Raw genomic sequence first — 26492 nt, forward strand, 5'->3', positions numbered from 1 at the left:
CACGACTTGTCACTGTTCACCACTTCATAACAAGTAAGCCACTGTAGTTACAGCGTTCATTTAACCTTCTCCAGGTAGGCCAGTACACACACTTTTATTCTATGTGTATTTGTAGGCTGTAAGAATTAAATTACCATGTTGCCCATATTGTGTAAACACGCATTTTCGAAAAGTTCTCTGTGGGTTTAAGGGTTAAAAATGGTACCAAAATAAAGATCTTGTTGAATAAAACAACATAATTTTATTTGAATTTAATAGGTAATATCATTCCAAAGTTCTGATCATTTATATTACAAATTTTGTTTATATTACCCATGAATTTTGAGATAATTTACCTCCCCTTGGGTAATTTACACCCCAAGGGCAGATAAACTCAGAGAATTTTGCTGCCAATAAAAGTGATCGTAACTTCAAAATGGAATTACATATTAACTTCAAATAGAAACCAAGTTGTTTCATTTAACAAGATCTTTCTTCACTTTGATACAATGTTTTACTACATCAACTAATGCATCAAGGAGATAAAGAAAAAAATTATCAAATTTATGGGAAAAAGGTCACCAAAGGTCAAATCTGTGATGGCACTATATCAAAAATACATGTCATGAGGAGTACTATTTATGTGAAAGTCTCATGCTTTTCTGAAAAGTGCATGATATAGCTAATTTGGGGCTACACCACTATACTATTCAAACAAGCATAACTAGATAACAGCTAAGGCTACGGGCTTGATTTTTCACTGTTTGACACCACTTTGTCCATAGATGTTTTTTTTGGCATACCGCAGTAAGCACAATGCACGCATCATGAACTTACCTTTGTGTTGCATTTGTTTTTGCTGACAGCCATCCATGGTTTATCGCACACACACACACACACACACACACACACACACACACACACACACACACACACACACACACACACACACACACACACACACACACACACACACACACACACACACACACACACACCTCAAGCCTCAAACCTCAAACCTCAAGTCGTCCACAACTGACGTTGTGATAACGAAGCCTATAGTAGGCTTTTGGAATGTGCGATTTTGCAGAACTTTTGATGCCTTGTCTGATCTCCAGCTCTTCTAAAGATTCTTCCACAAAGACAAGTAAATGTTCCACCCAAAGGCTGGTTGTTGGCAGCACACAGGTTCTCTCCAATAGGGCACAGCTGAGATATCCCTTCTTGACAACACTTATAACATGTGTCCCTGTCCAAACAGAGTTCCTGCCAGCTATCACTTAAATTAAGATTTTATACGTCAGTAGAAACAAGATCCCTCCAACGCTGTTTGGGTCCATGAGCAGGTCTCTTTTTCTTCATCTCACCATACAAAACAATCTGAGGTAGCCTATTCTCATCCATACGCCCAACATGGCCCAGCCACGTAAACGCCTCTCCATGATTATCTTAGATATTTGCTCAATGCCGAACTTGTCACGCAAAGCAGCTGAAGTAAGGTGTTGTTGCCACTGTTTATATCTGGAGACCCCTAAAATGGTTCTAATACAATGATTATGAAAAACAGTCAGACACCTCACATGGGGAGCTTTAAGAGTCCACGTTTCAGCCCCATACAATAGCACAGCTAACACTGTTGCCTGATATACTGCTCTCTTAGTTCCCAATGACACGTTTGAGTTGGCAAAAATTGAAAGTCTTAAGCAACCAAAAACATGGGAAGCCTTAGCCAGTCTACGCTTAATATCCTCAGAAATGTCACCATCATTAGACACCACTGAACCAAGGTAGGTAAAATTCTTCACTATTTCAATCTCCCCACCATCAGCTTGTAATGGAGCAGTATCAGCAACACTCAAACCATCACCAGAAGCCATCCCTTTGGCCTTAGGAACACTAACGGTCAGACCCAATCTCTCTGTCCTCCTTACAAACCTTGTAATGACACTCTCTAACTTATCACGGCTGGAAGCATACAGTGCCAGGTCATCAACAAACTGAGATTCTGTTACTTTTATAGTGTTAAGTCGAGATTTAGCCGTTCAATCACCAACCAACTTCCTCCTAGGATGAGACAGTACATCAACGCCAACTTTATCACAATCACACCTCCAGGTAGTCACTACAGCACTAAAGTACAGATTGAATAGTGCGGGTGCCAAGGTGCATCCTTGCCGTAGACCATTTCTAACTTCAAAACATTCAGACAGAGTGCCACCTACCCTAACTACTGCATGCATACCTTCATGAAAAGACCTAACATACAAGGAGGAACACCAGACCTCTCCAAGACCTTCCACAAAGCATCTCTAGGCACCGAATCATATGCTTTTCGTAAGTCAACAAAAAGGATAAACAGCAATTCTTGGTGTTCACGTACCTTCTCCAATAGTTGTTGAGCCACAAGAATCATATCACAGCAGCCCCTTCCCTTTTGAAAACCACATTGTGATTCAGGCAAGATGTTTTCCGCAATGTGCTGAAGCCTTTCCTGGATAATTCGACCAAACACTTTACCGATTACATCCAATAAACTAATTCCACGCCAATTGTCACAATTCTGTAAATCACCCATCTTCGGCACTGGAAACACTTCAGCATCCTTCCAGTCTACCAGTACTTCACCATCTCTCCAAATATCTTGCATTAATTGTAGTAGCCTACTCCGTAATGCGGAACCACCACACAACAACAACTCTGGAAGAATACCAGTCCTCCCACCAGCCTTACGCCTCTTCAACTGTGACAATGCCAATTCTAACTCTTCCATGGATGGAGGATCATCAAACTCAGGGTCAGGAGGAACAACAGGCAACTGCTGAATCACTTCCTCGTCATAGTTACTCTGTCAGATCAGCAACTTACTAAAGTGCTGATGCCACCGTTGTAACATCTCTGATGGTCCATTAGTCAATTGTCCATCTTCTTTCTTTACCATTCTAGGTATACATGGTCTTTGATCTGCATAGTCCTGCTGCAGCCGTCTAATGCACTCCCAATGGGTCTTCCCATCTTTGACAGCCTCCTCTGCTTCTTTGGCCACACTCAAAATCCAATTCTCTTTTACCTTATCAACTGCCTTCTTAACCAACCGCTGTGACTGCCTAAAAGCTCTTCTTGCTCCAGCTGAGTTGGAATTAAGCATTCTATTGTGTGCTACATTCTTTGCATTGATTAATGGTGTTAATGTCTGTACGTTGTCTTCAGGTTGTTTCTGTTTCCCACGGCCAATGGCATCTTCTGCTGCCTAGACAATACAACAACGCAATTCCTGCTAGTTATATTCATTACATAAATCAGACCTGTATGAGTAGACACGCAAGGCCTCTTCTACTTCACATAAGCATCCCTTTTAGCAGGCAGTGCCAACTTTTAAATGGAGAAAGATCTTCTTTGAACACCACCAGCACCCACATGCGAAAACCTAAACCTTAATCTAGCTCTGACTAAGTGATGATCTGTCCAACAATTAGCCCCTCTCATAACACAAACATCTCCACAGTACTTCCGTTGATCCATCCACATCATCACTAAGTCAATTATATGGGACACCTCCGAAGCAGGATGTCTCCAGGTACCATAATGTATACTCTTCTTTCTAAACCAAGTGTTCATAACTGTAAGTTGATTCATCACTCAAAACTGCAACAACTCCCCTGCCTCATTCCTGTCATTCAACCCATGTTTCCCCAACACACCCCTCCAAGATTCCTCATCAGGACCCAGCACTCCAACTCTAGCATTAAAGTCTCCAAGTAACACCAGTAACTCATCATGGGGGATGGCATCAATAACATCTTGAAGCTCACACCTAAACTTTAATTGTACTCCCGGAGGAGCAGCAGACACACACACACTATTAACAGGTTTGCTCTTACTATTATGATGTTTACCTCCATGGCTAGTCCAGCATAGCTTTGCTAATATAATTCTTGAATTAACCACCTTCCATACCTCACCAGCTTGTCTCCATGCCTCAGTAGCCACATTATTAAGAAGAATTCCAACACCTTCACCTCTGGATGCAACACCATTCCCTTCAGGCAGGGGCCTGCCAGAATGGAGAAAGGTACAACCACCAGCTGCTGGCCAAACATCCTTTACTCACCACTTAGTTTCTTGTATGTCTGCCACACAAATTTGATATCTCTAATTCTTTAACTAACATATCCAATTTGCGATCTACACTACCATTAGCTGCCACAATTACAGGTCTACTCCTACAAATACGTGCATAACCAGAACTCTCCACTAAAGATCTTACATTCCAACTACCAACCAACAAATCCATTAACTGCAAAATATTACACTCCGAACTCTTGTGATAATGAACAGTTTAAAAAACTGCACAAAGATGTAGCTTATCCTGGGTCACAAGCAGCAAGATAAGCTTAACACTACTGGAATCTAGACTACTCCACACAATTCTAAAAGTGCTTTGTTGGCTTTCACCAGCATTTGTAAGTGAACACACAAATACTGCCCAGGGATCACCATGGGGAGGCACCAACAAAAATAGTCTTTAAAAAGACTGACCCCCCCCCCCCACACACACACACACACACACACATACTATAATTAAATGAATGCATGTGTTGTCATTTACTGTTTATATGTACACACCTATATAAGTTGTCAATATAATCAACATCAACATGTGTAGCAGCTGCTTGTAAGTTAGTAAGCAGCACCTTTGACTTAATTGTATACACAAATTTAACTTTCTGTTATTAGTATACTACATGCTATTGGAGAACTACATATACATACAAAAGAAGATATTTCCTAGTCATAGAAATTTAGTCAGCAGAGGAGAACTATTGCATTCATCCAAAACTGATGGGTGGTATGTTCACAACTCCAATCCAAAATTACATGTCAATTGTGAAAAAGAGCAACTGAAACATGTACACCATCTTTATGTGAAGTTTCTGTTAGCTATAACTGACTTAAATTCAAGATATAATTTGTTCATTAACAAACCTGAGTTACTTACTGCCATGATATCACTTACCATTGGAGATGAAGTGGAAGTGAGGCTAGAAAGTGAGTTAATTCCTGTCGCAGCTACCATAAGATATATTGGACTTCTTGATCATGGAAAAGTTGGCACTTATTTTGGAGTTGAAATTTTGGTAAGTGGATATGTACTGTATATAAAGTAAAATAATGTTTCATTGTCACTACAACTAAAACAACAATGACATTTTATTATTTGATAAACATTATGCAAAATTTACTAAAGAAGACAGTCTGTAAGACAGCTATACCTAATGTATCAAGACACTACATGGTACCAATGCAAATCTGTATAATATACATGCATGTTAGCAGTAATGATGGAAAACTCAACTCGGTGTGAATGTCTTCATGAGTAAACACCTTAGAACAATATTAGAAGTAATATACGTACTTTTGGTAAAGATAGGATTTTGCTAATCTATATTTTTGTGTATACATACTAGTTGAAGTGCAATGGTAAGTGCAATACGTATGAGAAGTATAGCTTAAGAGTGAGGTCGAGATACAAATATAACGTGACACAAAATTGAGTGCTATATTTGACTTGAGACCATGCCTGAGTGCTACATTTTGCAGCATACATGGTACTTTTACTGGTTTAATGTATAAATCCATAGTTGCATCAAGAAGAAAGTATTAATGCCATTTATCATGACATGGAATGCCACAATGACTGAGGAAACTTCCAAGAAAACTATTTCCTAATCATGATTAATTGTAGACCAAATTGTCACACAAATTGAGATCCAGAATTTTCCAAAACAGGATGACAAAGTGAATAACTGTGGAAGGCTTGCTAGACCATTCAAGTAATGGACAGCTTGTACAGTTGTCTAATCATTTACTGAGAGTGTGCCCTGAGTTGTAGCTAGCAATGCAGCAAGGTTAAAGGTGTCAATATCAAGTGGCCATTAAACCTAGATACCAAGCACTTACAATGGTGTACAGTATAGTAAAGAATTAAAGTCTAAGTTGTATGATTATTGCACTGAAATTACAAGCATTTGGACGTGTAGCCATTGATTTGTTGGTAATTTCTATAGTAACATTTGTGACAGCTACTTATCTTACTGGGCTAATAATGATCATTTCAGTGTCTTCATGTGTATGGTTGTGTCAAGTTCACACAAAATATGCTTTATTGCCATACAAAGGAAAATAAACACTCTTTTATGGATAATATAGCACAATGACAAATTATGGAAATATAGAGCACATTTTCCCATCATACAGTATGATAGTACTGTATAGTAGGTATGATGAAGGTACATATCACCCAAAATCCTGCCTCGATTTCCCCTATGACGGTTTTGGTTGGGTAAATCTAGCCCAAAAGTGGCTTCAATGTACTCGAAACATTTTCATCAAGTTGCTACAGAATTATAAAAGCATTTATTTAATGGAATTTTCTACTGACTGCCTGCCTGCCTGCCTGCCTGATGTGTTCAAGTAAGCGTAGCAGAAAAGTAGCTACAGCTACGGCCCTACTTCTTTAACAGAAATGCTTCGGATTCACTTAAGAAGACACCTTTGTCATATTGACAGCCATATTGATATCCATACGATATGTGCACTAATTGTCTTAGTTATATCTTTCCATATACTAAAGCAGCCATGGCACACTACAGCTTCAACTTCCAGACATGCACATTTCACAGTGGTATTGCACCAACATATTGGAATATACGTGTGGGTAGTTTGTTGAGCTGTTCTCCATTGTAGACAAGATGTTGCCTGCCACCAGGAAGTGGACTGCTTGTGGAGTGGTATGCGCCAAGCACGAGTATGTTGTACGTGTGTTAGTCTGGCATAGCTGTGTGTAAGTTAGGCTTGCACCAATTATTCCGGCATAAATTCGAGCATAATAGGCTAGCAAAAGCATCAAGCATTATGCCAGCATTATAGGATGATTATCAAGATTTTAAATTATACATGTGCAATGTGTGCACCAAAAATAAAGTAAAACATTACTAGTACTTAATGCTGCATTTCATATCACGAAAGTGTGCAATTTTATTGTTTCTTGGTTGATTAGTTACACTTACAGAATAAAATGAGATATTATAATAGAGAAGTCACATACTCTAATATAACAGTCAGGAAATACTGATAAAACAGCAAACTCTAGAGCATAATCTTGATTTTTAAAGCATAGTTTTGAGCATAATAGGCTGGATTTTTGAGCACTGCTCAGAAGCATAATAGGCTATTTTCAAAGCATAATTGCTCAAGCCTGGTGTAAGTGAATTAGTCTGATGGCTACGCCAGACATTGGTGCCACCAGTTGGTGCATATCAGTAGTATATGTACAGCTGGATTGCAATTTATGAATAATTAGATCATGATCTCGTTCATGAATATGATCTCACTCATGAATATGACAATTGTAGCAGTATTTAGATATATGACAGTAGCTGGCTTTCATGAATTGACAGAAAGTTCACTAACAAGTACAATGGAACCTCAGTTATCCGGACCCCACTTATCCGGATTCTCAATTAACTTAACTACAAAAATGACCACTCTATTAGAGTAGTGACTGCTCTGTTAGGGTAGTTGAAAGCACTGATAATTAAATTTTTTTCTTTATAGTTATTTATACACAGTTTCAGAGATACGGACTTTTCAGACTTATGGACTACCCCAGGGGTTCAGATAACTGAGTTTCCACTGTATAAGAAAAAACTGAAGAATTTTTAAACTAGACTAGAGACAGTGTAATATTGCTGCAGTAAAAAGTACTGAAATAAGCTGGATCAGAGTAGTATGTAATGTACAGATACTGTAAAACAATAAGAGGTGAAAAAATACCTATTGTGCATTTTGATCGTAGAATCTCCATAGCATAGGACCCGGACCCGGATCGTAGAATCTCCATAGCAAGAAATGGCTGTGATGGTAGGTTAATGGTAAAAATTTTAATAACGACAATTCAGGTGAATTTTGTGCCAGTTGGTCTTGGCACCAAATTCACCTGAATTGTCGTTATTAAAATTTTTGCCATTAACCTACCATCACAGCCATTTCTTGGCCGCCACCTTGGATTTCACATCTTTTTTCACCATGGCCTTTTTGGGGGCCGCACCTTTTTTTACAGCTTAGCTGTTTTTGATTAGATATAGTTTAGCAGCATGGAAATGAGTAAGTAACAGTATACAGCGCAGCACAATAATTTATAGTAGCATAATTATTGTCACGAACTGAACATTTAATTACTCTCATCATGTAATATTATGTAATCTAATCATGATGTAACATTACGTATTATAATTATTATGTCATCATATTCAGCATTGTATAATACAAGTACACGAAACAATTTGGAATTTTCAACTACAGTAGGGACCAGCGTTGCAACCGGGTCGGGTCATCCGGGTCATCCGGGTCACATTTTCTCCAGGTCTCACCCGGATTGGATCACGTGAGAAACGAAATTGTTCGTTTGACGACATGGAACTTATAAACGCTATCATGTAGCTCTTTCGTGAGCCACGCCCACTTATCGCGTTACTAACATATGCTCAGCCACGCCTATTTGTTAGTAAGTGCAGTATGTAGCACGAAACTGAGGGTATCTGTATCTATGGTGAGGGGTAGCTATTGTCAGTAGGTGAAGACCTTTTTTTTTTTTTTTTTTTTTTTTGGTCTTCAACCTACAGCTAGGCTGAAGTTGCAATATTTACTCAACACGAATCGAACGCTGAAAATGTAGACTCGTTCGCTCGCCCGAGACTAACCGAAACACGTCTTGGCTTTAATTAATCCGGGTCAAATCCGGGTCAGTGGGTCATCCGGGTCAGCAGTAGTGACCCGGTTTCAACGTTGGTAGGGACCATAGCACATTGATAAAAAGTACTGAAACAAGTTGGAGTAGTCCATGATATTAAATCACTGTAATACAAAAAGAAGTGTTATATCCCTATACTGTGCTCAAGATACCATAACGGAAATGCACAGTAGGGATATAACACTTCTTATTGTATTACAGTGATTTAATATCATGGACTACTCCAACTTGTTTCAGTACTTTTTATCAAGTGCTATGGTTCCTACTGTAGTTGAAAATTCCAAATTTTTTCGTGTACTTGTTTGTTAACTTTGTTTGTAAATAATTTTATTATGGCTGGTGAACCCATGCATACCGCATCTGAAAAGGCACCGCGTGCCCCAGCTATATCAATTATCGTGTGAAAAGTGAAGTTACCATTACGCTTCGTTCTCAGCTATGTTTAACCCGTTACACAGCATTTTAATCAAGAACTTGTTGAAAGCATTTTGGGTCGATCTGAAAGCTTGTTTGGATTTAGTTTTACCTCACCAATACTGCCTCATCGTCATAAGAGAAAATTGAGGCTGATTTTTGGGTGATATTATTTTGAGGGCCACGCCTACTCCTTTGTGGTCCCTACTATACAATTACTATTGTACTGTATGATAAGCCCTACTCTACCTTTTACACATTCGTTAGCTATAACTTTGTTAACAATGATATTACCAAATAAGCTATGCTTTCTTTGTACCTGTCATAGGTTAGCTATACAGTACACATTGATCATTGTAGTGGGAATATTGTGGAACACAATAAGTAATTGTTGCACATAAGGACAATGCTGCTGGAGCGACTGACAAATGACAGGGAATTGTGACAAAGCATAATATGCAGGGTTTCTATGAGATTATGCACTTAATACATTATTATTCATGCATTGAATTAGAAGTTTTGTATATGCATTTTACATTTAATAGTGTTAACAGCTTTAGATAGTTATTTGACTATTCCAATCATGTATGTATATGGTTTTGCTGACTGTGTAGACAATAGTAAGCACATGCAAGGATACATTAAGAAGTGTTAATACTGTATTAGCGAAGAATGTGTTAGTCGCAAAGAAATACGTTTAGAAATGCAAGCAGTTAAACCTAGCCATTAAACAACAAACACACTAATACTAAACAAGATGTCTTACGCATGTGTCTTGTCGACGACGTACGATAGGTCCTGTATAAACCAAACGTCAAATCACAAACGTATTCTAAAAGTTTGGTGCGATAACACGTATATTCACAATGATTATGGAAGCCCTATTGATATGGAAACCCTACTGATGAGCAATGGCCACGATAAAGAAGGATCAAAGGAAAATCAGTAAGCAATAGCGCATACATTGTAGGATATTTAAAATACTAAAAGTTTCATCTCCATGAAATTCGAAGCATTTCCGCCAAAGAAGTAAGGCTGTAGCTGTAACCAATTTTCTGCTACGCTTGACTGAATGCATCAGGCAGGCAGTGAGGCAGTGAGGCAGTAGAAAATTCGCAACAATAATTTTTTTTTAAATTTTGTAGCACCTAATCGAAAATGCTTCTGGTCATTCTGAAGGCATGTTTGGGCTTGGTTATACCTGACCAATACTATCAAGTGGCCGTGAATGGTTTGCAAAGATGATTTTGGCTTGATTTATCTTTGTAGACCACGCCCACATCTTCGTCGTCCCTACCATACAGTACTATCGTACTGTATGATACTGACTTAACATTTAATAATCACTTGAGAGAAAGTTCAGTTAAGAAGCGGTCAATTTCATTGCTCTTTGACTTCTCTTCTCCACGACACAGTTTATTGGCACAGTGAGCATGCAGGACATATTGCGTTTCGGGCTACTGAGCAAAGATGTCTGGGCCAATTCATAAGCTACTTGGACCCACGAAGGCTTGATTACAAGGATATTTGGAGGATGCATGCAGAAAAGTTTCTTGTCTCGCCTATTAATGAAGAAGATGTGGAAGACAAGGAAGCGACTATAGAGGAGTATACAGAACGTATTAATAATAATGTTACTATTCTAGAAAGATGTGACCACGAGTGGGGCATACTACTGAGCAAATTGAAAGTAGAGGAAAAAGTCATGGAGGAAAAGGAGCATGCACAAGTAGCAGAAGGTACAGAAGGATACATTGAAACATTAATGAATGCTGGTGAGATTATAACTCAATTTAAAGGAAGATTAAAATGCATAAGGTGTAAAAGTCGAGCTGAGCCAGCAAAGTGTAATGCTTAACCCACCTGTCCTAAACCCTTCTCCGTTTGACCAGTCTAATGCCCACTCTAATCTTTCAAGTCAAGTGTTGTAGATGGCAGCTTAAGTCAAGGCAATAGTGTTAAGGTAAATTTACCTAAAATACAGTTGCCTTGTTTTGATGGGACATTCAGCAATGGACTGAATTTTGGGAAATGTTTACTACATCTGTGGATCAACAAAATTTGTCCAAGGTGTCAAAGTTTACTTATCTTAAGGGTGTTTTAAGAGGCACTGCAGCAGCAGCCATTTCTGGTATTATAGCAATCACAAATGATAATTATGATTTAGCAGTCACTCTGTTAAAGGAAAGTTTGGAAGAGTGGATGTTATCATTGAATCCTTGTACATTAAGCTGCAAGGTCTTCCAAGGTCAGTTAATAAATTTACAGAAATCCGTAAAACACAAGAACAAATATAAAAGATATTGAAGCAATTAGAACTACAAGGGGAGGTTGTTAACAATCAAATAATGCTAATCCAACTAGCTTTGTCAAAATTTTCACTTGAAGTGGTTATCAAGTTGGAAGAATCTAAGCCACCCACTGAAAGGTGGAATATGGAGAATCTGAGAAAGGCAATTTTACAGTATATAAGAGTACAAGAAAATGTTTTTCATTATACTTATATATAACACCAAGGGTCACCTACAAGTACAAGGTGACGTTGGGGTATAAGGCAAAGGTCTGTTTATTGTCCCACTGACAAGGAGAAAGGTTACCAATCTCAGACCACCCCAGCAGAAGTGTTTGCTAGTTTCAGTGGCAAAGGGAATAGTCAGAGGGTTATGTGACCTTGTATATTTTGTGATGATGACCATTATAATGATCATTGTGATAGGTATGCCACACTTGTGGCTAGGAAAAAGGAAATTAAATGAAAAGAAACATTGTTTTATCTGCCTGAAACCTGGACACGTTTTGAAGAGCTGTCCTAATCTCCATAAGTGATGTTGTGACAATTGTGGGAAAAGAGGTTATCATAACCGCTGTTTATGTCCTGAAAAGTTCTCTGGTGATGATACTAATAATGATTCCTTTTGTGTCACACATTCTGATAATGTTACTAATATAGGAGATGCTACCTTGACAGCTGCTGGCAAGGTGCCATTGCAGTCTACAAGTGCCACACAGTGTGCCGGTCAACTCAGTTTATTCAATATTTGCTAGCGGCTGGTGAACTAGTATTGCTACAAACTGTAATTTTTACAGTACAGAGCTCAGATGGAAGGATTTTTATTAATGCTAGAGTGCTGTTAGACAGTGCCAGTCAAAGAACTTTTATGGCTGTCAAACTGGCAAAACAACTGAAGCTGTACTGTGAATATGAGGAACACCTATCTGTGTCCACATTTGGTGTTGAGAAACAAGAGAGGTAGATACATATGTTGTAAACTTTAAAGTAAAGGCAAAGGATGGTTAATATTTGTCACTTTCAGCTAATGTGCTGAAACAAATTACAGGCAGTCTACAAAGACGTCCACTGTCTCAGAAAGATCTGGAGATTTTAAAATTGATACCTAGTAACCAGTTAGCTGATAATATCCCTATTGAAGCAGAGTTATCAACAGTGGACATTCTAATTGGATCTGATTTTTTCTGGCACATTGTTGGCGGCAATAAGATGGTTTTACCCTCTGGTATGTTCATGTTGTCATCCAAATTTGGATATATTGTCACAAGCAAATGTAGCAATAGTAATAATTATTGTTCCACACATAACGGTAGTGGTTATCATACTTTATTTGTGTCTGCTGATGTTAAGCAATATTTGTGTCGTTTGACGGATACCCATGGTATGGGTAAGCCCTCTTTAGAGAATCTGTGATCTCTTGAAGCAATAGGGATTAAAGACCCCCTTACACCAGATTATGATGATAATGAAGTTCTGTACAAGTTTTGTGAAAGTATTAAGTTTAATAAAGGGCGATACTATATTGCCTGGCCATTGAAACAAAAGAATGTTTGTTTACCTGATAACTACACACTTGCTGTAAACGTATGAAGTCACTTGTGAATCATTTTCAACTTGATCCTGAGTTAATACAGAAATACATTGTTATATTACGCCATCAGTTAGAGTAAGGAATGATTGAAAGAGTTGATAATTCTACCTTGACTAACACAAGGAAATATTACCTACCTCACCATCTTGTGTTGACCCCTTCGAAGGCCACAACAAAGGTCCATATAGTTTATGATGGTTCAGCAGAGCACTTCAAGTAGTTTGAATGACTGTCTACACCGTGGTCCTATAATCATACCTGATTTGGTTAGACTTCTGATGTGATTTAGGCTTTAGTGGATTGTTATTTTAGCAGACATAGAGAAAGCCTTTCTTCAAATTGTTATTCGAGATGATGAACGTGGTGTTACCAGGTTTTTGTGGTTGAAAGATGTGAATAAGCCTATTGTGAATGATGATAGCATAGAAGTGTATCGTTTCTGTAGAGTGCTGTTTGGACTGACTTGCAGTCCTTTTTTTATTGGGTGCCACATTGAAATGTCATCTTCAAAAGGAAGGGACACCACTAGCCCTGAATATCATGAGTAATATATATGAAGACAATGTCTTGATTGGGGCTAAGTCTAGTAAACAAGCCTTTGATATTTATCAAGAAGAAAAGGCTATCTTCCGAAGAGCATCAACGAATCTTCGTGAGTGGTACTCGAACTCAAATGAATTCTTGAGTCTACTTCCAGCTGATGAAGTATATCTAGTGAAAGATGACAGAGTTGAAGTGTTTGGATGGTTATGGGATAGAATTAGAGAAGTGATTAATATTACTGGAGTGGACAAGGTGTCAACTGATAATACTGTAACAAAAAACGTGTATTGAATTTTGTAGCGAAAATCTTTGATCCAGTTGGTCTCATTATACCTGTTACTTACCATGGAAAGGTGTTTTTATAGGAATTATGGAGGATAGATAAATTATCTTGGGATTGTCCTCTGCCTGAGAATTTTGTTAAAAATGGAAGTTAATCTGTGAAATGTTCCTTGTTTAGATATTCCACGTTTTGTGGGAATAAAGGATGGAGGAACCCATCTGTTGTTAGTGTTTTGTGATGCATCACTTGTGTGTTATGCTACAGCAGTTTATCTGAGAATCACTGATGGTAGTATTGTTCATACAAATCTAGTGTTTTCAAAAATGCGACTAGTTCCTACCTACTAGGAAGGGAAATCTAGACAGTTTAGCTTACAATACCTCATTTAGAGTTGATGGCAGTCTTAATAGGAGTCAGAGCTGCTAATTTTGTACGACATGAGCTGAGAATTACCATATCTGAAAAAATACTGTGGACTGACTCGCAGTGCATGTTGCACTGGCTGAGGACTCCAAAGCCATTATCAGTTTTTGTTGAGAATCGTATAAAGGAAATAAAGATGAGCAGAGAATTTAAATTTTGATACGTTGCTTCTAGTCAAAATCCTGCTGATTTGGCTACTCGAGGTTTGTCAGTTATTGAGTTTAATCATTGTCCATTGTGGTGGCATGGTCCATCGTGGTTGGGGAGTAATCATATTTTCTGGCCAGTCTGGAATCTGCCTGAGATAATTTCAGAAAACTTGGAAGAAATCAGAAACTCTAAGTCATCTGCTGAAGTTACTATGGTGGCTGGAGTTGATGAAAAGATGTGTTTCTCTTTGGGATGGATGAGCCACGTTATTCATCTTTGTGGAGATTGTTACGAGTTTCAGTTTATGTCTTCAAATTTATTAAGATGAAGGTGTGAAATAAGTTACAAGAAGAAACTAGAAAAAAATTTTGATGTTTTCATTTGTTGATTACCGTTTTTAGAGTGTTAGTGGATACTGGTCCTATTATATGGTGTGAAATTAAGTCAGCATCACTTATGTGGATTTACACTATTCAACATTATCATTTTACAGCAGTTTTTATTGCCATTAAACAGAAAAGATGCCACTGTTTACAGAAACAGCTTGGCTTACAACTAGATGGGTTTGAGATTTTACGATGTTATGGGAGGTATACTTACACTGACATCAGAGATAAAGCAAAATATCCCAAGTTATTACCTCGGGGAAGTTATTTTATGAAGTTGTTAATTTTGGAAGTTCATGGACATCTGGTTCATGCAGAAGTATCCCATACTCTTAATCAGAATACTAGATCCCTCATGGAAGGGTAGAAGTTAAACACGTATTGTATCAATGTGTAGTCTGTAAACATCATAATGGTCCATCTTTTAGTCTCCCTGATATGCCACCATGGCCGAAGGAAAAGGTTTCAGTATCAAATCCATTCAAGTATGTTGGCTTGGATTATCTCGGTCCTTTACATGTCAAGGAAGGCAACACAGTACAGAAGATGTGGATTTGTTTATTCACTTGTTTAGCAGTGCGAGCAATTCATCTAGAATTGGTGAAAGGACTATCAGCACAACTTTTTCTTGACTGTTTGTGGTGCTTCATTGCTAAGAGAAGCAAGCCAACTACTATCATATCTGACAACGCTCCACAATTCCGTTTAGTACAGACAGCATTAGATCAACAATGGAGAAATGTACACAAACGGGGGTGGCAGAGAAGGGGGGCAGGGGGGCTGCAGTCCCTCTGTGAAAAAAATTGTAGGGGGCTTGCCACTCTAAAATTATCTGTAGCTGTGATGGAGAGCTTAGCTTAATAGCATCATTCGAGATACTCTAATAGAGCAGTCAAGATTGAGAAACTCTAAATAGAGCAGTCACAGTATTCGTTGAGGAGCAGTGCAGCAAGCTACATATGTAGTTATAAATAAGGAGATAGTCTAGTTAGTAGAGGGCAACTATTGCCAGCAGGCAATAACCTTTTTTTTGTCTTCAACTTACAACTAGGCCATGGCAACACCAAGCTAGACCACCAGCCCCCCCCTAAATATAGGTGTCTCCGCCGCCTCTGTACACAAAGATGAGGTAGTATTGAGTTTCTTTTCATATGAAGCCATAGAGTGGAAGTTTACTACTGCACTGGCACCGTGGCAAGGCGGATTTTATGAACGTCTAGTGGGGGTGGTAAAGAGAGCCTTAAGGAAAAGGATGGGCTGACAAGTGTTGTACTGGGATAAGTTGATGATGTTGCTCTCAGATGTGGGGGCTATTGTTAACACTCGTCCATTAACCTATATTTATGAAGAGTTTGAATCAAGATTTGTCCTTACCTCATCACATTTCTTAGTAGGTAATTAGAACAATGCAATTCCCTTTGACACTGAGGATCGTTTTGAAGATACTGAATATATTCCCAAATTGAATTCGACACAGAGTTTATTGCAGTACTGGAGGAAGAATCAAAAACAGCTTCAACTGTTTCGGAATGAATGGACCAAAGGTTATCTACTCAATTTAAGAGAAAGCTTACTGCTGGCACATAAAGGTCCACAATCACAAGTACGTAGACAACCAGAAGTTGGTGAAATTGTAATTTTAAGAGATGATGGACTACCACACAGGGCATGGAAATTGGCTAAAGTAGTGGAACTGATAAAAGGCAAGGACTCTTGGATTCGTTCAGTGAAGATACCATTGTTTAATAAAACAATCTTGGAAAGAGCAGTCAATTATTTATATCCTCTGGAGATTAAATCAGTGATTGGTAATGAGGATAAATCTCCTAATCCCAGTGTCGATGATGTCAAGAATCCCAGTACAAGAAAGGCTGCCATTGAAGCATGTAAGAGAATGAATAACCAATTACAAGATGATCCCATTGGTATTTTCTTTTCCTTCCCCCAGAGTGTCACGAGCTGAAAATTTAATTATTCTCATTATTTAATAGTATGTAATCTAATCATGATGTAACATTACATATTATATTTATTATATCATCATATTCAGCATTGTATAAATATAGTGACTTAATGTTCATTTAATAATCACTTGAGAGAAAGTTCAGTTAAGAAGCGGTCAATTTCATTGCTCCTCAACTTTTCTTCTCCGTGACAATTATCACTTATGCTCACCTCTTAGTGAAGGATTAACAGAGGAGACATGAGCCCTCTTAAAAGCTTGTTTTAAAGATTGATATGCTCCAACAGAGCAGGGAAGTAAACTCTAGCAAAACATTCATGTAAACATCCACGTATTTATCAAAGGAACTTCATTGTTGGAAATCATAATAAAACATTTTTATTTCCATTAGGAAAAGAATATTGTAACATAATAAATGTGGGCAATGGTGAAAGGTTTCCAACTTTTCTGGTATTTACATCTAGGGGGTCTCCCATTGAAAATTATGTATTCTGAAATTGAATTTAGTGACAAATTATCTTTGAAGCTAATATTTCTAACATATGATTGATATTGGCTTGCGTCTGCTGGCATAGTATTAGGAGAATGCTAAAGAATGCTATGCATACAGGCCATACAACAGACATGGATACCATTTTGGTGGACACAGAAATTTTTTTAACACACTGAGAAATGAATTTAGACTTTTTTTTTTTACAAAAATGTGCGACTGTTGTGTAAGAACAGTTCTGCTCTGTTGGAGTATTTCTGTCTAAAATTTTGATACCTTTACAAATCATTGTAAAATATGTTACACATGAAAATCAGAGTACAATGAATTAATACAAGCTCCCAAAGCATGCCATGTCTATAGCATCATTGGTGATGGGAGCACGGTAGGTGGAACTTGATCCACACAGCCACATTATGGCTGATCTGAGTAGTGAAAAGCATAGCTTGCATCTCAACAAATGCAGTACCTGACTATATAGTTCATTTCTCTATTCAGCAATCAGGGTTACAATAAATTTGTAGACAATGGTGGAAATAGGGCCCATACCTCCAGGGGACGAGAAAACTAGTGGAGGGAAAGTTCCTCTTTCAACATCTCTAACCCTCTTGTTATACTTTCTCTCTTTCTCAAGTTCTACATGGCAATAGCACTGAGTGACTGAAAATGTGAGATAGGAGGGAGCAAACCAAACAAATACCATTATGTCAAAGAAAGCCAACCTCCTGTCTGTACCCCAAAAGCTTTCAACCTTCAAATCTAACCGAGCACCATCCTCAGCATTAGCAGAGCGACAAGAGAGAAGTTCACTGGTAAGTAGTTGCAAATGTGGCTCAACACTAACATTGTGACATGTCTCAGATAAAAAGGGTGTTGTAACACCACACAGTTTATTGTACTTATCATCCCTACTCAAATGTGAAAATTTCTAATATACCATTTTTGTGACATAATTACAGTATGGTGCACTGGTACATACTGCATACTGCATCAAAGGAAAAAGTCACACCATAAAACTTAATTGTACAACTGAATGTGTGGACTGACTATGTACAGCATATATATTTATTAAGGCTTTACAGTGTAAGTAGGGCTGTACTCTGTAGGACAATATTAAGTACATAGAAAAATTGCAGAAAGTAGAAACGTCACATCCATGACTGTACTAAGGTAGCCTTGATGCTGTCATCCAATTTAAATTCGAATGCTTATATAGGAATCTCTAAGGTGGTCAGGATGTATTCTCCTTGTTCATTTCATGTACAGCATTTGCATGCATAGGAAACCTAGAGAGTGACTTATTATCTCAAAGTGCCCCATTCAAATGCATTTTCAAGGTTAATTGTGCTTAACCAATACTGTCAAGCTGCTTTAGTTTTTAGGTGATATTTTGGGCTTACAGTATTCATCCCAACTATCATACTCTATGATAAATTGAAATTTTTGAGAACAGTTGCAATACAACATTGCTGGCCACATTTTTATTTTACCATCGATTTAAGTAATTAAATTATAAATATGATGCCTCAAAACTACTGGAGTTTGCACCCCATACCCTTTCACTAACAGCAGTATGCTGCGCCTCTGTCTAACAACTAGAATTACACTGCTAGACAATGATGATAATCATTTTCTTTCAACATGAAGTGAATCCCAGTACATTTACTCATTGAAATAAAGTTTGGTCAGAATTATGAATTGCCAAAGTCAATCTCAAAAGGGTAATTTTCAAAATTTTTTCTGTGACTTCCTAAGATGCATAGAGCATGCATACTCTGCATGCTGAGTGTACTTCATATACTGTGTACCAGCTAGAGATATAATGTAAAGATTTTTCAGTTGTACCAATACCTGATTAATCTGTACCTTAAAAAGTCGATACTAATTATACTGATCCAATTATTGTATTTTCTGCAAAGTGTACATTAAATAATACTGCAGGTGTATTTACTGCATGATGTGTTTCCTAGTACAATTTTTTAGTATTGAGAAAACAAAAGTAGTGTAATTTTAGCTATAGAGCATAACAATACCAGGTTACCTATGGTGGTGTGGTCTCTATTATGCAACCCAGGCAATTTAGGCAACACAAATTTTAATGCATCCACAAAGACTGCTGGATTACTCCATGATGGCTAGCTGGCTATACAGCAGATTATTTAGTTTATCATGTAGTGCAATTATTTATTCTTAAACACTGTAACAGCTCCTGTTTCTGGAAGACCTAGGTAACAATGACAGCAGTACTCACATGTGCATGGCTTCTCATCACTTAGCATGTTAAGCAGGTAATGGAGAGGCTCTGTTCACTATATATCTAATCCAAAACAGCCAAGCTGTAAAAAAAGAGTGCAACCCTCAAAAAGGCTATGGTCAAAAAAGATGTGAAATCCAAGGTGGCAGCCAAGAAATAGCTGTGATGATAGGTTAATGATAAAAATTTTAATACCGACAATTCAGGTGAATTTGGTGCTGCTTGGTCTTGGCACGAAATTCACCTGAATTGTTGTTATTAAAGTTTTTACCATTAACCTACCATCACAGCCATTTCTTGGCCGCCACCTTGGATTTCACATCTTTTTTCACCATAGCTTTTTTGAGGGCCGTACTCTTTTTTTACAGCTTGGCTATTTTGGATTAGACTTCACTTCTTTTTTTATTTGTATACCCCAAAGCAACGTTGAAACCGGGTCACTACTGCTGACCCGGATGACCCACTGACCCGGATAGCAATCCGGGTCAGATCCGGGTGTGACCCGGATTAATTAAAGCCGAGACGTGTTTCGGCTAGTCTCGAGCGAGCGAACGAGTCTACATTTTCAGCGTTCGATTCGTGTTGAGTAAATATTGCAACTTCAGCCTAGCTGTAGGTTGAAGACCAAAAAAAAAAAAAAGAAAAGAAAAAAAAAAAAAGGTCTTCACCTACTGACAATAGCTACCCCTCACCATAGATACCCTCAATTTCGTGCTACATACTACACTTACTAACAAATGAGCGTGGCTGAGCGTATGTTGGTAATGCAATAAGTGGGCGTGGCTCACGAAAGAGCTACGCGATAGCGTTTATAAGTTTCCACGTCGTCAAACGAACAATTTCGCTTCTCACGTGATCCAATCTGGGTCAGACCCGGATAAATTGTAAACCGGGTCTGGAAAATGTGACCCGGATGACCCGGATGACCCGACCCGGTTTCAACGCTGCCCCAAAGCCGGCCTATGGCTGTCTTTGGGGCTTTATTAACCTACCTTTTTTTTCTTTACCACAGGAAGAAAAAAAAGATGAAGAAGATTTTAAATACTTTAACTAATTCTGATTTTATTAGTGAATGTGCAAATTATATAATACAATATATTTATTATTCACTATGGATAACTTGTTTGCAGCTGATCTCTCTACTGGATGGCTTGAAATGTAGCTGAACTCTCTACAGGGTGATTTGCTTGTAGATGAACTCTCTACAGGATGATTTGTTATTAGCTGAACTCTCTACAGGGTTATCTATTCATAGCTGAATGTTCTACTGGGTCATTTTGTTTGCAGCTGATCTCTCTACATGATGGTTTCTTTGTAGCTGAACTCACTACAAGGTAACTTCTTCTAGCTGATCTCTCTACATGATGGTTTCTTTGTAGCTGAACTCACTACAAGGTAACTTCTTCTAGCTGATCTCTCTACAGGATGATTTGCTTGTACCTGAAATCTCTTCAGGGTGATTTGTTTGCAGCTAAACTCTCTACATGGTGGTTTCTTTGTAGCTGAACTCTCTACAAGGTGACTTCTTCTAGCTGATCTCTCTACAGGATGATTTGTTTGTACCTGAAATCTCTTCAGGGTGATTTGTTTGCAGCTAAACTCTCTACATGGTGGTTTCTTTGTAGCTGAACTCTCTACAAGGTGACTTCTTCTAGCTGATCTCTCTACAGGATGATTTGTTTGCTGCTGAACTCTCTCAATGATGGTTTCTTTGTAGCCGAACTCTCTGCAGGATGATCTCTGATCACCCTGCAGAGAGCTGAACTTATTTCTAGCTGATCTCTCTAGTTGAATTCTCTACAGAGTGAATTGTTTGTAGCTGAACTCTCTACAGGGTGCATGACTTGTTGATAGCTGAACTCTCTTCAGTGTGACTTGTAATAATTATACAGTGATATATTTGTAGCTGAACTGTCTACAATATTAACTGGTTACTGCTGCACTCCCTACAGTACAACTTGCAATATAATAGAAATCTGTAATGGACTAAGTCACAATGGCAGATCCAAGATGAGGCATTTGGGGCAAATGCCCCCCCATCACCTTGTGGAGGAGCCAGCCATACTTCTAATTAAAAATAGCTACTAAAGTTTGTGTCAGGCCAAGAAACTCATGGAAATATTATGCACATTTTACTAGCATTTATTGTAGATTCATCTGAAATCAAAGCGAACCAAAGTCAAACTAACTGTGACATTGTCACCCAGCACCTTTGTGCATATTAAGCGCCTCTAAAAATAATTATCATGTTGCTGTTGTTTGAGACATTCAGACCCTTTTAAACAGCGTTTAAGACTTCACAACCATCTGACAAGGCCAAAATGACAAAAATCAACAGTGAGACACTAGTAAGAGGTGATTATTTGCTGCTTCAAAAATGCAGCACTGAACTAGAGAATCTGGCTCTCCCCAACCACTTACAATTTAGCCTGTTTGTGCCCCTCCCCTTGCCAGTTCCTGGATCTACCCCTAAGTCATGAACTAGCTGAATGCTCTATTAGGGTGACTGTTCTATTAGAGTATCTTGATCTCGCAATTACTACACGGAGTTGGCTTTGGAATCACAACTCAGTGGTTTGTAATCCGATTGCTCTGTACTACTGCAAGGACTTTCTGTGGTGACTATTCCAGCTACTTGCTTATTTTCAGCTCATTGCTATACCTGGTAGGCATGAAAATTATTGGTTGTTTTATTCATGAATCTTGATTACACAATTGTTACAAACCTTCAGTTTTGTGTCATATCTCCATGATCATGAATTCAATTGCTTTCAAACGACCAAAAGACACTCCTACAATGGTTGATTTTCAACTCATTCCATGAGACGGTTTACCCTGTAGGCGTGACAACAAATCAATCTTGTTTTACATGAATAATTGGACCTAAATCCTTACCCATTCATCGGATTTACACCACATTTGATACTATAATTCGCCTTTGGACTGCCCTTCTGTGCCAAATTTTAAGGCGATCGGAGTATGAGTTTGCATTTTATAGCAATTTTTGCAAGTGTGCAAAAAGACGAAGAAGAAAAACGAAGAAAAAAAAACCTAAATTTTGGCTGCTCATAACTTGGAAATGGCTTGCCTGATTTCCTTCAAATTTGGAATGTGGACTCACCTAGCTGGCGGACAACTCTGCAGCAAATTTGGTTCCAATCGAACAAGGTATCACTGAGACACAAAGGTGTGAAAATGACATTTTCTTTCTTCCTGTCAATATACCCACAGTGTGGCGCGCCAGCTTCTTGGCCACATGACACACTATCATGTGGCTTGATATTTGAGCAAGAAGACTTTTTTATTACTGCAAAATTAATGATGGTACTTGTACTGGCTATTACAGATGTACCGATTTAACTTTTCTGAACATTATCAATACCAATACAATCTAGGAAAAAAATCATTACCGACCTAATAATATTGCACCGATCTGACATTTTTTCTAATTAGTATGTACATGATTACTGATATGTTACAGGTAGTTCTAATAGCATTTTGTAATCTCAAACTAATCGATCAATTGTTAGTTAAATAATGATCACAGTATTGTTACTGGAATCAATACCATTTGCAATGATGGTGGTGTAGACAATAAACTTCCACAATTACAATACTTTAATGCCTGCTCCTACCAAGAATCACCTGGAACTTGTAGGCTGTTGTAGCAGAGATTTTTATAATTCTGGGGTATTTGATATGGTGTAGCACTTTTCATGGTTTGCTTTTTTACCAAGGACCCTCCGATAAGTTTAAGTTGTACATTTGTGTGGCTTCCCATAGTTTTAAATGGGCATTCATGAAAGAAATGGTAGTATACTTTAGTGAATAAGTATATGTGTAAAGATATGGTGATTAAAAGATCGGTATCGAATCGATAGCTTCTACAGAAAATTGGTTCAATCGATTCTACTTAAATTGTCCAGAGTGGCACCGATCCAATGAGACCGGTAGATTGGTACATCTCTCAAACTATTTGTCAGTTCACAGAGTATTTGTGCCGATTACCATTATGGTAGAAATTGCTATATGAGCAACCGATTTGATCACTGATCTAATTATTGGTACATTGCTAGTACTAGCTATATTGCTGCATCAAGTGTTACGATACTAATAATCTATTTTGTTTAAAGCACAACTTAACGATTTTAAAGGTAATTACATGTTGTCATACATTATTGGTCACTGCAGGATGATTCCAAATTTGGAGACACTGATGGAACATTCAAAAATTTAAAACTGTTTATTTGTCCTAAAAATAAAGGGACATTTGTATCAGTTGACAAATTAGAAGTAAAACTTAGTACTTCACTGATACAAGAATACACTAAACAAGCAGCACTAGGAGTAGCTCCTTCTCGCACATTTAAAATAACATTTGTCGGTCCAGAAGGCAGTGGCAAGACCAGCAGCATAAAAACTTTGTTAGGGAAGAAATTTGACAAATTTGAACAGTCAACAATTGGTGCCATTCTAGGTATACAGGCCATTATAAAATGGTTTAAAGTCAATGAGAAAACTGAAGATGAGACCTCATTTGAGTTACAGTCATCCCATGCTATTGGATGGAAGGAGACATCAACTTCAGATGTGCAGCAATTATTAGAAAAAGAATATATCAAAGAGATGTCATCTAAAATAATTTCCAATGAAGTCATACAAAGTAAATCTGCAACTCATTCTGCAGAATCCAGTACTGCAGTTGTTTATGATGATTTTGAATCAGATTCAGAAGTTGATTTCATTGAGGCTGATGCTGACATTGGAAATGACAGTGACAACAGTGAGCATGAACCTTCAAATACTGACCAGTATCAGGATACATCAAACACTGCACAAGGCACTGAAACATACTCCAGTGTTAAAAAAGTAATGTTTGGAGAAAAAATTGATGCACTGGACAATCATATTTCTATATCAGATTTTGCTGGACAATTGACATTTTTTAGTTTCCAGCTCTTTTTCCTTAAGAAACGTGATGTTGTCACCATCACATTTAATGCATCTGTAGTACTAACTGCTAAAATTATTGCACGGGAACGTTATGATCATATAAAGAAGAAAAGAGAAGCTGCAGGAATGATGACCACAATTGAAAACATACACTTCTGGATGAAATCTGTTAGTGCACATGCAGGCACTGATGATGTTCCTAAGGGTTGTATGTCACGTCGATCACCTACTGCCATTCTTTGTGCTACACATGCTGAGAAACTCTCTGCAGCACAGATGGAATATGTCACTAAAATAATCATGGACAGTTTAGCTGATAAGCCTTATAGGGACCATTTACCAACTGATTCTGATAAAGCCATAGTATTTATCAGCAATAAAAAAAGGGAAAAATTTATTAAAAACATTATGAAGGTTCGTAGCATTATAATGGAAGCTGCTGCTCCTGCTTATTCAGAAGAACGACCTATCAGCTACCTCAGACTTGAACAGTTTATCAGAGCTGAGGTAGAAAAAGGCTCTACTATAATAAGTGTGGTGGAGTTTACCATACTAGTTAATAGAGCTGGTATTCCTGGTGATGAGAATAGTGAAGCTGTATCTGCTGCTCTTCAGTATTGTACCACTAGAGGAACAATATTACATGTCCCTGAAGTCAAAATACTTGCTGAAAAAGTGTTTATCTCTCCCCAGTGGTTGTCCTCTCTTTTTGCTCAAATCATTACAACACACAAACAAGAATGTGTTCACAGCTCACTTCATCATGCCTGGAAAAGATATGATATGTTTGCTATTTTAGAGGAGAGATTTCTTGATCATATTCTAATGCAAGCTTCTGTTCTAGACCTCAAAAATGTTATCATTTCACTAATGCAATCATTTAATCTTTTAGCTCAGATTCCCACTAACACTTGCTTTGCTGGAGAATCTACTCTACCACCTCAAGAAGGAAGAGCATTTATAGTTCCTGCACTATTGCTGTATGACCCTCAACTTGCTGTTTACAAGCCAAAAGAAGAAGATCAGGTTTACATGTACTATTTCACAGACTTGTATTTCCCTGAGAGTGCCTTCAATCAAATTCTTGTTAAAATGATTTCCTGGAATGTTGGAAGAAATTACCAGATTATCAGGTATGTAATTAACACTATTTTTAAAACAATTTATACACATATTATTTAATAACTAATGTCTTTGTTTACTCTTTACTTTAGGATTCAATATGGCTTTGGACAATTCAGTTTAGGTGACAATCAAACTTATTATCTACTGTATGAACCAAATAGATTTTCTTTGAAGGTAGTCATTGCTCAACTGCATAAAAAATTACATCTGAAGAAACAAAAAGAAGCATTCAAACTATTTCTTCAGTTAATGGTTTACTTGGAAAAATCAATATTTTTTGTGTTGGATTCATACATTCCTTCTGCAAAACGACCTGTGCTTCATGTGCACTGTCCTATATGTGACAATCCTTATCCACACATTATGGTGGAACGTGCCACTAGAATTTCTCTTAATCTTACTCCTCTGTTCTGTACTCAACAAGGTCCACAAAATCAGTTATATCCAACATCATATCTACCATTTGGTGATAGTCTGATGCAACAGGGAGTCGGTAAGTTTGACAGTAGATAGTATTTTGTAATAAATTGTATTTGTTCAGGTAGCATTATGTATACAGTATACTTCCTATGTTTGTACAAAATTCTTTCATGTGTAAGACATTATAATTATATTTTAAATGTTTACTTTATGGGCATCAAGACACACGGTAGTGTGTCGTGCGGCCCAAGAAGCCGGCGCGTAACACCCGTGAGTATATTGACAGGAAGAAAGAAAACGCAATTTTCGCACCTCCGTAGCTCTGTGCTGCCTTGATGAAACAAGACGATTTTTGCTGTGGACACTCCCTCCACCTTTAGCACTCCACATTCCACATTTGAGCGAAATCGCATCACGCG

The 26492-nt window shown here is 37.9% G+C and overlaps 1 protein-coding gene across 1 annotated transcript; it reads left to right on the forward strand.

The window, feature by feature from the left end:
* Window positions 1–4721: 4721 nt before the first annotated feature.
* On the forward strand, window positions 4722–26166 carry LOC136252235 (uncharacterized). The gene is made up of 3 exons (XM_066044672.1): window positions 4722–5114; window positions 23767–25661; window positions 25743–26166. Exons 1-3 carry the CDS (start codon window positions 4722–4724, stop codon window positions 26164–26166), a joined length of 2712 nt encoding a protein of 903 aa, XP_065900744.1.
* The last annotated feature ends 326 nt before the right edge of the window (window positions 26167–26492 follow it).

Source organism: Dysidea avara, chromosome 1 (assembly GCF_963678975.1).
Source record: "Dysidea avara chromosome 1, odDysAvar1.4, whole genome shotgun sequence".
NCBI classification, from domain to species: Eukaryota; Metazoa; Porifera; class Demospongiae; order Dictyoceratida; family Dysideidae; genus Dysidea; species Dysidea avara.

Excerpts from the sequence above, each read along its gene's own strand:
- LOC136252235 (XM_066044672.1), top strand. The coding sequence starts at position 4,722 with ATGCTATTGGAGAACTACATATACATACAAAAGAAGATATTTCCTAGT. Across the intron at positions 5,115-23,766 it reads ATTTTGGAGTTGAAATTTTG|GATGATTCCAAATTTGGAGA; the intron begins GTAAGTGGATAT and ends TGGTCACTGCAG. Across the intron at positions 25,662-25,742 it reads AGAAATTACCAGATTATCAG|GATTCAATATGGCTTTGGAC; the intron begins GTATGTAATTAA and ends TCTTTACTTTAG.